At 36.0% G+C, this 13,690-nt stretch overlaps 1 protein-coding gene across 1 annotated transcript in view; it reads left to right on the top strand.

Annotated features, from left to right (window-relative positions):
* The first annotated feature begins 878 nt into the window (after positions 1–878).
* Positions 879–13,690, top strand: part of GRXCR1 (glutaredoxin and cysteine rich domain containing 1) — a 154,357-nt gene continuing 141,545 nt past the window's right edge. The window contains exon 1 of the mRNA XM_053577780.1: positions 879–1,280. Within this exon, the coding sequence (XP_053433755.1) occupies positions 879–1,280 (402 nt within the window). The remainder of the gene's footprint in view (positions 1,281–13,690) is intronic.

Here is a 13,690-nt window from a genome sequence, read left to right as displayed (position 1 = left end):
CTGTCTCCAGGTCCCTCAGGCGCTTGCCAAAGTGATGGTACACTGAGGGCCCTTCTCTACGCGTTGGTGATTTGGATATAATATTTATCGGTGCTGATCGGCTGGGTTACTTTGGCTGATCTGGCTGGACTGGAGGATTTTCCATTCCTTGCTCACTGTTCCATATGTTTTGTTTCCAAAACCTTCCCTCTGTCAAAGAGAACAATTGTTTTTCTAGAAGCAGAAAGGAGAAAAAAAGCAGCAAAGCAAAACCTTTCTCTTTCCAAAGTCTGCTAAAAGCTATTCTTTAGCAAAATGACCTGAACACGAAATGTTGAGCTGTCAATTCATCTTAATGCCATGCAGATAAAGTCTCACCCGTGATGTGATGAGAGCTGATACGGATGGCTCTCTGCAGGCGTGCAGCAAGCCCACTACCCTTTGGAAAGATCACTGGGTGAGAGTAAAAGAAGAAATAGCCCTGGGGCAGGCTCTGTGGCTCCTCCTAACCTACAACCCTGATACACCTGTGATCTCTGCCCTCTCCCCTGGAGCAGCACTCCCGGGATGTGTCTGCTGTCCAGACCCTTTTCAACACTCACCCCTGGCTGCAAAGTCTATCTTTTATTTTTTTCTCCTTGCACGCTACTTTCTTGCACTTGTCCTGTTGAAGACTCCACTGTGACCGTGTTAATATTTAAAGGCTGGGATTGTGTTGCAGGTTTTAGTTTAAAGGTAACCATAGCACGCACACACACATCCATTATTAACAGCAGAGACGCGCTGTGCGTCCTGGGGTACCTTCTTTCCTTTCAATGTGAGTTTCACAGGAGAGCTGCTGCTGACACTGCAGGGTGGAAAGTGCAGTGACAACAGAGCCGGGACATGGGGAGCCGTTCATGTGGGTGGAACTGGTCATGCTCAAAAGGGAGATGAAGCCACAAAGTGACAGGCCGCGCAGAGTCCGGTTCCGGATCGCGTCGTCCCACAGCGGGCGGGTTCTGAAGGAAGTGTACGAGGACGGGCGACCCCCGGGCTCCCTGGACTCGGAGGGTGCCAGCGTCTGTGGGGTCGACGGGCTGAGCGACTCTGATGGGCAGCAGAACGGCCACCTAGCGTCGGAAGGGGATGAGGCCGAGAACGACCAGGACAGCCTACTAGTGTTAGCAAGGGCCGCCAGCGAGAAAGCTTTTGGCACAAGAAGAGTCAACATTTTAAGCAAAAATGGCACAGTCAGAGGCGTGAAGTACAAAGTGAGCGCCGGCCAGGCGCTGTTTAACAATTTGACCAAAGTGCTCCAGGTAAGGCTTTGCACTTTCCTTCTCCTGAGCTTTGTTACTCACTCACCTCTGGAATGGTTTTTAGTTGTCCAGTTTAAGCAAGCCTCCTTTATTCATGGCTCCTGTATACTTCATGAGACACCCCCCTGTCTCAGATACCGGCTCAACAGCCACGCATTAAAAATAGGGCCGTATGCCTGGAAAACTAGACGGACATCTCAAAGCTAAATTTCTAACAAAGATCTCGTCTTTCAGTGTGTGGCGACTAAAACAATTTATCTTCTTCTTTGCCAAGAAAAAAAAAAAAAAAGACAGGCTATAGTGTTCAAAGCATTTGAGCGAAACTTAGAAGCTCATTTCTGGTTTACACTCTCAAAACACTAGGATAACATTTACCGTCACTTGAGTATGTGGGTCTTCACGCCAGTCAAAGTTTGAGGACTTGGATTCAGGGAGGTTGATTCAACTGGAATGTTACAAAGAAATAAAATCCGACTCTGACTTCCTCCCATTCCCAAGAGGGCTGCTGGGGTTTGATCTGAACTCCATTTCTTTGTTAGTTAGCCCATTAGAACTCTGGGCTGACATCAGATTTTATAGTGATAAGTTAGCCCTTAAAATGCGATTGGTTCTGCAGAGTAATACAGGAATACATTATTCAGGTCCTGGGGCCTTTGATAATGATGTAATGTTAGCACAAGTTTTTGCCTGGAAGCATTGGTAAAATGGTTTTTTATTTTTTAGTTAAAAACAGACACCATTATTTCAGGAATAGAATTCATAATCACTATCATTAAGGTAGCACACCAATATTTTTCATTGTAACCACATTTTATATTATTCTCAATATTTAAATATAATGATCTCTTGTATGAATTATTTAAGGCCTCTGCATTATATAAGAATGTGAGAGTGATGAAGAGAAAGGATTTAAATACAGGTACTTTGGCTAACTTTTATTTCAAAGGAAGTAGTATAAAATGTCACATCATGAGGAATTAAAAAAAAACAAATTAACCAATTAGTTTCAGTTGAAGGATAAAAGGAATAGAGAACAAAGGTTCTTTTTATAGGTAGAACTTACCTATTACAAATTTTACAGATTAGGGGTGGAGATGGGGAACCAAAAATTGGAAACTGAGGATTGTTTTACTAGGTTGGATAAAATCTTGTATAAATTTCTAGGGATATGATTATTAGTTGAAGATAATCTTAGAGGTCACTGGGTTTCGCCAAATGCAGAAATTATTATTGTCAAGGATTTTTTTGTAACCACTGACGTTTAAAATACTTACATTCATTATTAACTTAATTTGCCATCTTTCAAATTGCTGTAAGCTTTGAAGGGTGGCTTACAACATTGCTGTGCCAGATCTAGTACTTTGATTTGCATTTGTTTATTCCTATCTTCCAAAAAACTATTGTTTATGGGTAAATATCTTATATCTTCAAAACTTACAAGAGAAAAACTATTCTTCCCCCACATGTTTACCCTGATACTACTATAAATCCACAAATAGAGGAAATTCCAAAGTCAAAATGCCAACAGCATATTTTTTTCTGTGCATAATGCCATAGTCCACTTTCTGATAAAAAATCCAATGACACTAATGAAACGGTCTCTTTCTAATAATTTAACCCCATTTCATTTCCTCCCATTGTAGTTATTAGCAGAAGTTCCTCAAGGTCTTAGATATTTGTTTTTTTTAACATTTGGCAAGAAAATTACCAATTATAATATGGGTGGAATACTCAGCATATTGCTTATATTCACACATTTTAGCCATCATCTCTGGTTTAATTTCATCATTAGCAGCATCATGATCATATGAATGGTCTCTGATCCCTTTAGGGCAAAACAAGCTCCTTTAATATAATAAAATAGTAATGTGATTATTATTATATTTGGATCAGGGCCGCCATGTTCACTCTTCCCAGGAGGTACATTCCCATAATTGTATGAATGGCACTCCTTAGAATCATGCAATAAAGTCTACCAAACATTATGATTTAGTGCTCACCATTTTTTAAGGGATGTATATCTGTCATATGGGGTAATGTGTCTTAGGCATATGTCTTAGGATGACTAAGTAGGTTCCCATAGGCATCCCACAGAGCAGTAGCAAGGAAGCCCCCGCAGCTAAAAGCAGAAGTTACCATTCAATTACTCGCATACTCAGGACCAGATATAACTCCTTCTTTGGAGATATATTTTCCACATCCCTCTCAAAGTAAGCAGTACATTTGACTGGGTGTACCTGTAACTTAGTAATTTCCCTCGGGGAAGGAATAGCAAGGAGTCATAACTTGGATATTCAATTAAGGTTCCAAGGCATGGCCAATCTTATTGAAGCAAGGAACTGTGATTGAAGAAACAGTGAGGTTTTTCTTCTCGTTTTACATTTTAAAATCTTAAAGCACTGAACCTGAAAACTGAGAGGAAACCCAGAATATTAAAAAATAAAATCTTTAAAAGGTCCTGGAAATCACTTGCTTCCTCTCTTGTTGGTTTCTCATTCTGTTATTCCTATAACATACAACATTGGCATGGGCCTTGCAAAAATTTCACCTGCACAAAGACTAGTCATTGAAATTATTGGCTTTAAAACATTTTTACTTCTTAGCACATTTACAAAGTTGTCTATGAAAAGGAAATCATAATCAATTTTCATTTCACTTGTCAATTAATTTACCCTACAGAATCCTGAGTAACTGAGGGTGTGAAATATTACTCCAGGTTATTAAAGGTAATGCTGATCCAAGAAGCATAGAGCAAAAGGTCACCTGGGTCTTATAAATTGGTGAATTGCTCAAAGAGCTCCAGCTGGTCTAGACTATGGCTCTTCAGGTCCAGGTGGTTGAAGTTTGTATCTCTCCCAGAGGTAACAATACAATGCTCAAGGGAGGTCAATTTGGAAATCTGAAAACCTAGAATCTCGCTGTGACTGTGGCCTGGAATTTATTAGAAATTATTTAGGCTATTCTTACACGTCCTGAAGTTGGAGAATCATTGACCTAGTGTGTAAAAGGGGAATCCATTCAGTCCCCTAGCATACATACAAGTATTCCTTAATATTTCTTATCTCTTCAATATGTAATGAGGAATGTGAAGAAAATATACATTGATCTGTGTTTTGATTAGGTCAGTTCACCTGATCTTTCCTGAGCCAAAGATGAACAAAGGCTGTCCTGACAGCCCTGGCTCCTATTGATATCCTCATGTATTTGTTGATTTGAGAGCAGGCCCATCAGTCTTACTAGTACACTCTGCTGTAGGTATTCTGTTTTAATACTCTTTAAGAAATTCTTCTCTCAGGATATCTTTACACAGATAAATGATTTTATTCCTTATTACTGAAAAATTCACTTTCTTTATAAAATTAGCCACTGTTGCTGCATACTAGGCAAATTATAAAACTGCTGTAGCTCATACTGCTCATTACCCAGTTTGTATGATGGGATTTGAGATATACCTTGCTCTCAGCAGCAATCTACTCCTAAAGTCTCTCAGGGTGGGTCAGTGATGCAGAGTAATTAAGGCCATTTATTTTTGCTAATTCATTCTTATGGGATTAAATTTCAGTCAGTAATCTTTCCTTACCTTATCCTCAAACTGTGTGAGTATACTGTTAGAATATGCTACTGTAATTTCCACAATTTTAATTCCCTCTTCTTCCCCTAACTTAAAGTTAGTATATTAGAGAAAATACGTGTAAAGACGAAAGGTAATTACAACACATACTACCTGTATAATTGGGCGTCTCCTTTCTAAGAACTCAAATTAAACATATAAACTTTGCCCATGGATGTGCATACATATTCCTGACTTCTGTATTTGTTATTTATAAACATTCTAATATTTCAAGACAAATAAAAACAATAATATGTAGAACAATTTACATTTTGCACCAGGCTTTCACATATATTATTTTATTTAATTGTACCCCAAATTTTGTAAAATATGCAGGAATATTATTATAAGGCCTGTTTTTAGATAACTGTCAGAGAAATCAAGTGTCTGGCCCAAAGTATGTAATATAACTCTGGCTTTTGCTGTTTTGGCTTTTATCATTTTTAAAAGTATAATACTATCTGCAAAAATTCTCAATTTTACCTTTTGAATGTCAGAATGACAAATATGAACATTGATAAGACTAAATACATCATGATATAATGCAATCTGGTCTTTTGAAATTTTAGCATTTGGTTAGCAGGTTTAAAAAATATGATTTATTGACTGAACTTCATCTAGGGAAGGTTTTTCTGCAGGGTTAAATCACCTCTATTTAGCTTTACATTGTATTTAAAAAAATATATCATTTCTATAACACCTTTGATTAAATTGTCATGAGATTGCAGAAGTTTACACTAGAAGAAGGTAACTTAGTTACCTCTAGAAAGGTTAGTGCTTCACATTGTTCGTTAACTTAAGATGGATGGTATTAATGGAAGTTTCTGGCAGCAATTTATTATCCATCTCTAGCTCAATGTCTCTAACTCTGATATGAGAATAATACTTCAATAAACCAACTCTTGATAACTGCCAGTGGTGTAGCTGGACCACTCTGGAAAGCAACAACCATAGTAGCTAACATTCAGTATGTCCTGAATGTCAGGCACTGCTCACATTGTTTATGTGCATTGACATTTTGTTCCTCACAGCAGCCCCATGAGGTAGCATCATTATTGATCACTTATTAATAATTATAATTGAATTTCTTCCCTATATAAGAAACATTAAGTTGTAGGATTTAAAATGCTTTTTATCCAGAGATATTAGTAGGTAATGTTCTAGGAAGATAAGCATTTGTTAATGGAAATACTGAGTTTTTAGCTACCAAAAAGTGGTAAAGAAGCTCTAGGATTTTTGATACAATTACAAATCACACTCAGAGTAAGTGACTTTTCATCCAAAAAGCAGGAAAGAAAAAGCACCAAAGATGACTTAGTATTACTGATATGCTATTTATGTCCAATTAGAGAATTATAGGCTGTTAGAATTTAGAGTCAAACCGACCCTTTGACATTCTAGGTCACAGCATTAGGCAGAAATACTGAGTAGGATCTCAATAAATGTTCTTTCAACATCCAGGAAAACATGACCTCACCAAAAGAACTAAACAAAGCACGGGTGACCAGTCCTGGAGGGATGAAGATATGTGAACTTTCAGACAGAAAATTCAAAATAGCTGTTCTGAAGAAGCTCAATGAACTTCAATACAACACAGTGAAAGAATTCAGAAGCCTATCAGAGAAATTTAACCAAGACCTTGAAATAATAAAAGAAAACCAAGCAGATATTCTAAAGGTGAAAAGTTCAATTGACAAGCTGAAAAATGCAACAGAGTCTCTCAAATGCAGAATTGATAAAGTGGAAGAAAAAATAAGTGAGCTTGAAGAAAGGCTATATGAAAATACTCAGTCAGAAGAGAAAAAGGAAAAAAGAATAAAAAAGAATGAAGCACGCCTACAAGATCTAGAAAATAACCTCAGAATGTCAGATCTAAGAGTTATTGTTCTTAAAGAGTAGGTAAAAAGAGAGAATGGGGTGGAAAGTTTATTCAAAAAAATAATAACAGAGAACTTTCCAAACTCAGAGAAAGGTACAAGAAGATCATAGAATAGCAGCAGATTTAATCCAAATAAGAGTAAGTCAAAGCATTTAACAATCACACTCCCAAAGATCGCAGATAAAGAAAGGATCCTTACTGCAGCAAGAGAAGGAAGGAAAAACAGAACATATAAAGAAGCCCCAATATGTCTGGCAGCAGACTTCTCAGTGTAAATCTCAAAGTCCAGCAAAGTTACATGACAAATTCAAAAGGAAAAAAATTCTTAACTGTAGAATATAATATGCTACAAAAATATTCTTTAGACACAAAGGAGATATAGAAAGATGATCCCAGACAAACAAAGGTGAGGGATTTCCTCAACAACAGACCTGTCCTAAAAGAAATGCTAATATAAGTTTTTTAATCTGAAAGAAAAGATGTCAATGAACAATAAAAAGTTATCCAAAAGTAAAGACTCACTTGTAACTGTAACTACACAGATAAATACAGAATACTCTATCACTGTAATTAGGGTGTGTAAACCATTTATATCTTGAGAAGAAAGACTGAAAAATAAACATATCAAAACTAATAATCAGGGGCAGTACCCGTAGCTCAGTAGGTAGGGCAATGGCCACATACACCCTGGCTGGTGTGTTCGAATCCAGCCTGGGACAGCTAAAACAATGACTACTGCAATAAAAAAAAAAAAAAGCCAGGTGTTGTGGAGGGCACCTATAGTCCCAGCTACTTGGGGAGGCTGAGGCAAGAGAATCACTTAAGCCCAAGAGTTTGAGGGTGCTGTGAGCTGTGACACCACGGCACTCTACCCAGTATGACAGCTTGATACTCTGTCTCAAAAAAAAAAAAAAATCAGAACAACTTTTTAAGAGATAGATAGTATGACAAGATATAAATAGAAACAACAAAACATTAAAAAGTGAAGGTGGTAATAAGATGGTTTTTGCAAGCCTCATATAACCTTAACTCAAAAAACCTTCAGCAGATGCACAATAAAATGAAAATCAAGAAATTAAAACATATTACTAGAGAAATCACTTTTACACCAACTAAGATAAAAAGGAAAGAAGAAAGAGAGAACAACAAAGTAACCAGAAATCAAGTAACATAGCAGCAGTAAATCATTACCTATTGGTAATATCATTGAATGTAAATGGGCTAAATTAAAAGACATAGAATGACTGAATGGATTTTAAAAAAGACCAAACATTAAGAAACTCATTTCACCTATAAAGATTCACATAGAGTGAAAATAAAGGGATTGAAAAAGATACTCCATTCAAACAGAAAAAAGAAAAGAGGAGTAACTATGCTTACTTCAGATAAAACAGATCTCAAGACAAAAACTGGAAAAGGAGACAAAGGAGATTACTTTACAATAACAAAATGGTCAATACAGCAAGAGGATATAACCATTCTAACTATTTATGCACCCAACATTGGAGCACTCAAATATATAAAGTAAACAGTATCAGAGCTAAAGAGAGAAACCCCAGTACAATACTAGTACATGCTGCAACACTGCACTTCAGCATTGGACAGATCATCCAGACAGAAAATCAACAAAGAAACACTGAATTTAATCTTCACTATAGACCAAATGGTCTTAATATTTATTTACAGAATGTTTCCTTCAACAGTTGCAAAATACTCATTCTTCTCCTCACCTCATGTATTGCTCTAAAAAAAAAAAAAAAAAAAAAGACCATATATTAGGCCACAAAACAAGTCATAAAAAATTGAAATTATATCAAGTATTTTCTCTGAACATAAGAGAATAAAATCAGAAATCACCAAGAAGAAGAACTGTGGAAAATATACCTATATATGGAAATTAATATGCTCCTGAATGACCAGTGGGCCAATGAGGAGATTAAGAAGAAAATCAAAAGATTTCTTCAAACAAATAAAAATGAAGACACAATATACCCAAACACATGGGATATAAAAAGTTTAGAGCAATGGGATCCTACATCCAAAAAGTAGAAAAGTTTCAAATGAACAACCTAATCACGCCTTTTAAAACAGTAAAGTAAGAGCCAACAAATCCCCAAGTTAATAGAAGAAAAGAACTAATAAAAATTAGAGCAGAAATAAATGAAATTGAAACAAAAAATGAAAAAAAGATCAACAAGATGAAATTCTTTAAAAAAGAAAATTGACATTTAGTCAGACTAAAAAAAAAGAGATGAAAATAAAATCTGATAGAAAAAGGAGAAAGTACAAGTGATACTAAAGACATTCAAAAGATCATGGAGACTACTATGAGTAGCTATATACCAGTAAATTGGAAAACGCAGAAGAAACATGTAAATTCCTATACACATACACGCTACCAAGATTGAACCAGGAGAACTTCAAAACCTGAATAGATCAATAATAAGTAACAAGACTGAAGCAGTAATGACACATCTCCCATTAAAGAAAAGCTCGGGGCCCAGTCGCTTTACTGCCAAATTCTACCACATATTCAAAGAAGAACTGATACCCATCCTACTCAAACTATTTGAAACAATTGAGGAAGAAGGAATACATCCAAATTCCTTTTATAAGGCTAGTATCACCCTGATAACAAAACCCAGAAAAAGACACAACAAAAAAGAGAATGATAGGCTAATATCTCTGATGAAAATAGATGCAAAAATCTCAATAAAATACTAGCCAACTGAATTCAACAATGCATCAGAAAGCGAACTGACCATAATCAAGTGGGATTCATCCCAGGGATGCAAGAATGGTTCAATATATGCAAATCAACCAATGTGATAGATATATCAACAGAACAAGGAACAAAACCCATACGATCCTTTCAACTGATGCTGAAAAAGCATTTAATAAAATTCAACATCCTTTAATAATAAAAAGTCTCAATAAAACTAGGTATAGATGGAACTCACCTCAACATGACAAAAACCATATCTGCGAGAAAGCCACATCTAGTACCATACTGAATTGGGAAAAATGGAAAGCCTTTCCTCTAAGACCTGGAACAGGAGAAGGATGTCCACTTTTACCACTGTTATTCCACACATTACTGGAAGTTCTAGCAAGAGCAATCAGACAAGAGAAAGAAATAAAGGGCATCTACATTGGAAAGGGAGAAGTTTTATCATCCTTATTTTCAGTTGACATATTTTATATCCAGAGTAACCTACAGCCTCTACCAAAAAACCTCTTAGTACTGATAAATAAATACAGGAAAGCTGCAAGACACAAAATCAATGTAAAAAATTCAGTAGTATTTCTATATGCCAGAAGTGAACAATCTCAAAAGAAACCAAGCAAGTAATTTCATTTACAATAGCTGCAAGTAAAACACCTAGGAATAAATTTAACCAAATAAATGAAAGATCTGTGCGATGAAAACTATAAAACACCAATGAAAGAAATTGAAAGACACCCCAAAGTGGAAAGACAGTTCATGATCAAGGACTGCAATCATCAATATTGTTAAAATGTTCATACTACCCCAAACAATCCACAGATTTAATGAAATCCCCACCACAATACCAATGGAATTCCTCACAGAAATAGAAAAACATAATCCTAAAATTTATGTGGCACTACAAATGACTGAGAATAGTAAAAGCCATTCGGAGCTAAAAAACCAAGCTAGAAGAATCACATTTCCTGACTTCAAATTATACTACAGAGCCATAGTCAACAAAACAGCATGGTATTGAAATCAAAATAGACATGTAGACCAATGGAATAAAATAGAATCCAGAAACAAATTCGTACATCTATAGTGAACTCATTTTTGACAAAGCTGCCAAGGACATAAATTGAGAAAAGGTGCTGGGAAATAAATGGTGCTGGGAAAACTGGATATTCTTATGCAGAAAAATGAACCTAGATACCTATTTCTCCCCATCTCCCTAAATCAAATCAAAATGAATTAAAACCTTAATTTTCAGATCTGAAACTATGAAACTACTGTAAGAATACTTTGGGGAAATGCTCCAGGACATTGGTCTGGGCAAGGATTTCTTGAGTAATACCTCAAAAGCACAGACAACAAAAGCAAAAATGGCCAAGTGGGATTACACTAAGCTAAAATTCTTCTGTGCAGCAAAGGAACCAGCCAACAAAGTGAAGAGACAGACTGGGAGAAAATATTTGCAAGCAAGCCATTTGACAACAGATTATAATAGCTAGAATATGTAAGTAGCTCAAACAACTCAATAGGAAAATATCAAATGATTCAATTAAAAATGGACAAAAGATCTGAGCAAACATTTCTCAAAAGAAGATATACATAGCCAACAGGTATATGAAAAATGGCTCAGTATTATTAGTCATGGGGTAATGAAATTTAAAACTACAGTGAGACTTTATCTCATCCCAGTTAAAATGCCTTTTTCCAAAAGACAGGTGCTGGCAAAGATGCAGAGAAAAGGGAACCCTCACACTGTTTGGGGGATTGTAAATTAGTGCAACCACTGTGCAGTATAATATGGCATTTCCTCAAAACACTAAAAGTAAAACTATCATATGACCCAGCAATCCCACTGTTAGGTTTATATCCAAAGGAAAAGAATAAATACATGAAAAAGTTATCTACACTCCCATTTAATTGCCACGGTATTCATAATAGCCAAGATTTGGAATCAACCTACGTTTCTATCACTGGATGAATGGCTAAACAAATTGTGGTACATATACACAATGGAATATTGTTAGTCTATAAAAGGGAATGAGATCCTGCCATATGCCTGGATGGAACTGGAGAACATTGTATTAAGTGAAATAAGCCAAGCACAAAAAGACAAATTTGGCACGTACTCACGCATGAATGGGAACTAAAAATGGAAACAATTGATCTTATGGAGACAGAGAGCAGGATGATGGTTACCCAGAGTCTGGGACGGGTAGTGGGGAGTTAGGTGGTTATGCAGGGGAAGACTAACGGGTACAAAAATATAGTTAGACAGTATGAAGAATATTTGATAGCACAACAAAGTGATTTTACCCATGTAATCAACTGAGGGTTTATAGTATACTTTAAAACAACTAAAAAAGTAGAATTGGAATGCTCCTAACATAAAGAAATGATACATGCTTGAGGTAATGGATATTACAATTACTTTGATTTGATTATTACACATTCTATGTCTGTAGCAAAACATCACATTTACCCCATAGATATATACAACTCTTATGTACCCAAAGTAATTAAAACTTAAAAAAAAATTAACACAAAGAAAGTCATGATTAGTGGCTGCTCACACTCCAAGGCACATTTGTCCGCCGATCCCCAGATATGCCTCCTATGTGCAAACCACTCCTTTACGGGGCTCGTAACTGACATACAATCGGTAGAATACATTTAAAGTGCACAATTTGGCAAGTTGTGTCATATGTATGTATCTGTAAAACTCTGATAATGGACAAATCCATCCCTTCTCAGAATTATGTTTTCCCTTTTTATTTCCTTCTACTCATTCCTCTTTGCCCTCCTCATCCACAGGTGACCACCTGTCTATTTTCTATCACTCTAGGCTAGTTTACATTGCTAGGATTTTATATCAAGAAGATAGCAATATGTGCTCTTCTTTAATATGGCTTTTTTCACTCAGCATGCTTATTTTTATAGGCATTATGTATTCATGTAGCATACTTCTTTTTATTGCTGAGTAGCATATCATTGTATGAATATATACAATTTGTTTCTTTGTGAACTCTTTTTTTTTTTTTTTGATATTTGGGTTGTTTCCTGCTTTTGACAATTACAAATAAAGCTGTGATAAGCATACATGTAAACAAAAAAAGTTCTTTGTTTGAGTTAATGAATTAAGTGGTAGTCTCTTAACCAGAGGTTATTTACCTCTTTTCCATCTCCTTTGGATTTGGAGATGTTCTGTGTTGGATGGGACTGGAGTTATCCTGGTGAAGTGTTGCTAGCTTGTTCCATTCTAGTCTTTCTCTTGTGGGTAATCTTCAATATTCCTTTGATAATTCATTAGGTAAAATATATGTTTGATTATGTAAAGAATAAAATCCAATTCCTGCCTTCGTGGAAAGTTGTCACTAAGTGTGTTGTAAATGGCTGTGTAGAGAAATTTCTGAAAGAATCCTGATATCCTGACATGAATTTGACCTTGTTTCCCATCTCCAGAGGAGTTTGTCTCTGTTGTCTTGTTGGCCTGGTCACCTCTGCTACCCATTCTTCCTTTCTTCAGGGGTGATATTTTTTCTCTTTTTACTCTTTCTCTTATTAGACCATCATATTATTGGATATATATTTTTTAGTTGTCTCTTGCTTGCTTTCTAATTTGGGACCAAGAAGACTAATCTGTATAATTGATGTCTCCTGTCTTGATCCAACAAGTCTCCAGGAGTCAACAACAGTGACTCTGACCATAAGCATTGCCTTCTCCAAATTCTATGAATCTTATTAAAACTTTCTGTCTTTAGTTCATTGACTAAGTTGGAATATCTCTCCTTCTTCTCTATTCATCAAAACCCTGGTATCACTGTGACATTTTAATTTGTGGAAACTTCATTTTAATTGCTTGAGTTTAATTCTATGACTCTGTCTGGACTTTAACTTTAGAACAACATGCTGAGCAAACCCACAGATTCCACAAGATGACTTGAAATTGCTTAACGAACTCTTATGGGTGGTCCATGGTTACCATATAATTGGGGAATTAGCACCTGATGTTTCCAAACTTTAAAAAAGCGATATAACAGCAGGACACGACAAACATTCTTTTGGTGGCTTACTCATGCTGGCAGAGTTTCTGGTATTTTCTCTGGGAGCCAGTATTTTACATTTTGTATGAATATAAACATTTATAAAGTAATGTAAACATTTAGTGGGCTATAAACTGGCGTGCTGATATAAATATATCA

The sequence above is a fragment of the Nycticebus coucang genome, chromosome 23 (assembly GCF_027406575.1).
Source record: "Nycticebus coucang isolate mNycCou1 chromosome 23, mNycCou1.pri, whole genome shotgun sequence".
Taxonomy (NCBI): domain Eukaryota; kingdom Metazoa; phylum Chordata; class Mammalia; order Primates; family Lorisidae; genus Nycticebus; species Nycticebus coucang.
The sequence above is the reverse complement of the archived record's forward strand: the minus strand, read 5'-3'. Positions and strand labels throughout refer to the sequence as shown.